The 2,011-nt window shown below is 50.8% G+C and overlaps 1 protein-coding gene across 1 annotated transcript in view; it reads right to left on the bottom strand.

Moving 5' to 3' along the window:
* The window catches only part of LOC114071846 (spectrin beta chain, non-erythrocytic 4-like), a gene marked incomplete at both ends in the record, with an annotated part of 19,736 nt that extends 18,100 nt beyond the window's left edge, over window positions 1–1,636 (bottom strand). Inside the window, 3 exons of the mRNA XM_027909727.1 lie at window positions 348–502; window positions 1,020–1,184; window positions 1,485–1,636. Coding sequence (XP_027765528.1) covers window positions 348–502; window positions 1,020–1,184; window positions 1,485–1,636 — 472 coding nt within the window. The remainder of the gene's footprint in view (window positions 1–347; window positions 503–1,019; window positions 1,185–1,484) is intronic.
* Window positions 1,637–2,011: the final 375 nt, after the last annotated feature.

Below are 2,011 nucleotides of genomic sequence, written 5' to 3' on the forward strand. Positions count from 1 at the left end.
TGTTCACATTGATGATGATGATGATGTTGATGACGAGGAGGATGATGATGATGTTCACATTGACGATGATGATGATGTTGATGACGAGGAGGATGATGATGATGTTCACATTGATGATGATGATGATGTTCACATTGATGATGATGATGTTCACATTGACGATGATGATGATGTTGATGACGAGGAGGATGATGATGGTGTTCACATTGACGATGATGATGATGTTGATGACGAGGAGGATGATGATGATGTTCACATTGACGATGATAATGACGATGCTGATTTGATGTTGGTGATGATGTTGATGGGGATGACGTTGATGAAGTTTACGTTGATGTTGATTTGACGATGATGATGTTGATTTGACGATGATGATGTTGATTTGACGATGATGATGTTGACTTGATGATGACGATGTTGATTTGATGATGATGATGATGATGATGACAATGAAGATGATCATGAAGATGACGATGAAGATGAAGGTGCCCAAGTGGTGCCCCTCACCAGGGTCTCCCCTGAGAGCACCTCGAGCAGGCGGGTGAGGACGATGACGATGCCAATGCCAATGACAACGATGATGATGACAATGATAACGATGATGACAATGACAATGATGATAATGATGAAGATGATGAAGATGACGATGAAGATGAGCAGGTGGTGCCCTCACCAGGCTCTCCCCCAAGAGCACCTCGAGCAGGTGGGTGAGGATGACATTGATGACAATGACAATGATGAAGATGATGATGAAGATGATGATGAAGATGAAGATGATGACAATGAAGATGATGATGAAAATGATGAAGATGATGATGAAGATGATGAAGACGATGAAGATGATGAAGATGATGAAGCTGAAGGTGCCCTCACCAGGCTCTCCCCCGAGAGCACCTCGAGCAGGCGGGTGAGGACGGCGTTGATGATGATGATGGCAATGATAACGATGGCAATGATGAAGATGATGATGAAGATGATGATGAAGACGATGAAGATGATGAAGCTGAAGGTGCCCTCACCAGGCTCTCCCCCGAGAGCACCTCGAGCAGGTGGGTGAAGATGACGTTGATGATGATGACAATGATGAAGATGATGACAATGATAACGATGATGAAGATGATGATGAAGATGAAGATGATGAAGATGACGATGAAGCTGATGAAGCTGAAGGTGCCCTCACCAGGCTCTCCCCCGAGAGCACCTCGAGCAGGCGGGTGAGGACAACGTTGATGATGACGATGACAATGATGCTGACAATGAAGATGAAGATGATGAAGATGATGATGAAGATGATGATGAAGATGATGAAGCTGATGAAGCTGATGAAGCTAAAGGTGCCCTCACCAGGCTCTCCCCCGAGAGCACCTCGAGCAGGCGGGTGAGGACGGCGTTGATGATGATGACAATGATAACGATGATGACGATGATGATGGTGATGAAGATGAAGATGACGATGAAGCTGATGAAGCTGAAGGTGCCCTCACCAGGCTCTCCCCCGAGAGCACCTCGAGCAGGCGGGTGAGGACGAAGCCGTCCCTCAGGTCCACGTACAGGTCCCCCACCCGACACGCGGCCCGGGCCAGGTGGGCGTTCACCCACTTGGTGAAGGTTTTCTTCTGCACCGCGTCCCGCTCGTCTGGGGGGGCAAAAAATGGGGGGGGTCACCCCCAAAAATACCCCCTGGGGGATCCATCTACCCCCAAACACCCCCCTGGGGATCCCCACCCACCCCTGGGGGGCGGTCACCCCCAAAACACCCCCCGAGGGACCCCCACCCAGCCTGGCAGAGCCCACCCAGATCGTGGGGACCCCCCTAAGCTCCAGGGGTGCCCCCAAATCCACAGGGGACCCCGAAAATCCCAGGGGACCCCCCAAAATCCCCCCTAAATTCCAGAGGTGCCTCCAAACCCACAGGAGACCCCCAAACCCACAGGGGACCCCCAAACCCACCTCAGAATCACAGGGGGAGCCCCCAAACCCACAGGAGACCCCCAAACCCACAGGGGACCCC

Source organism: Empidonax traillii, unplaced genomic scaffold, assembly GCF_003031625.1.
Source record: "Empidonax traillii isolate 1590-97213 ecotype Southwest subspecies unplaced genomic scaffold, ASM303162v1 scaffold2333:size27116, whole genome shotgun sequence".
Taxonomy (NCBI): Eukaryota; Metazoa; Chordata; class Aves; order Passeriformes; family Tyrannidae; genus Empidonax; species Empidonax traillii.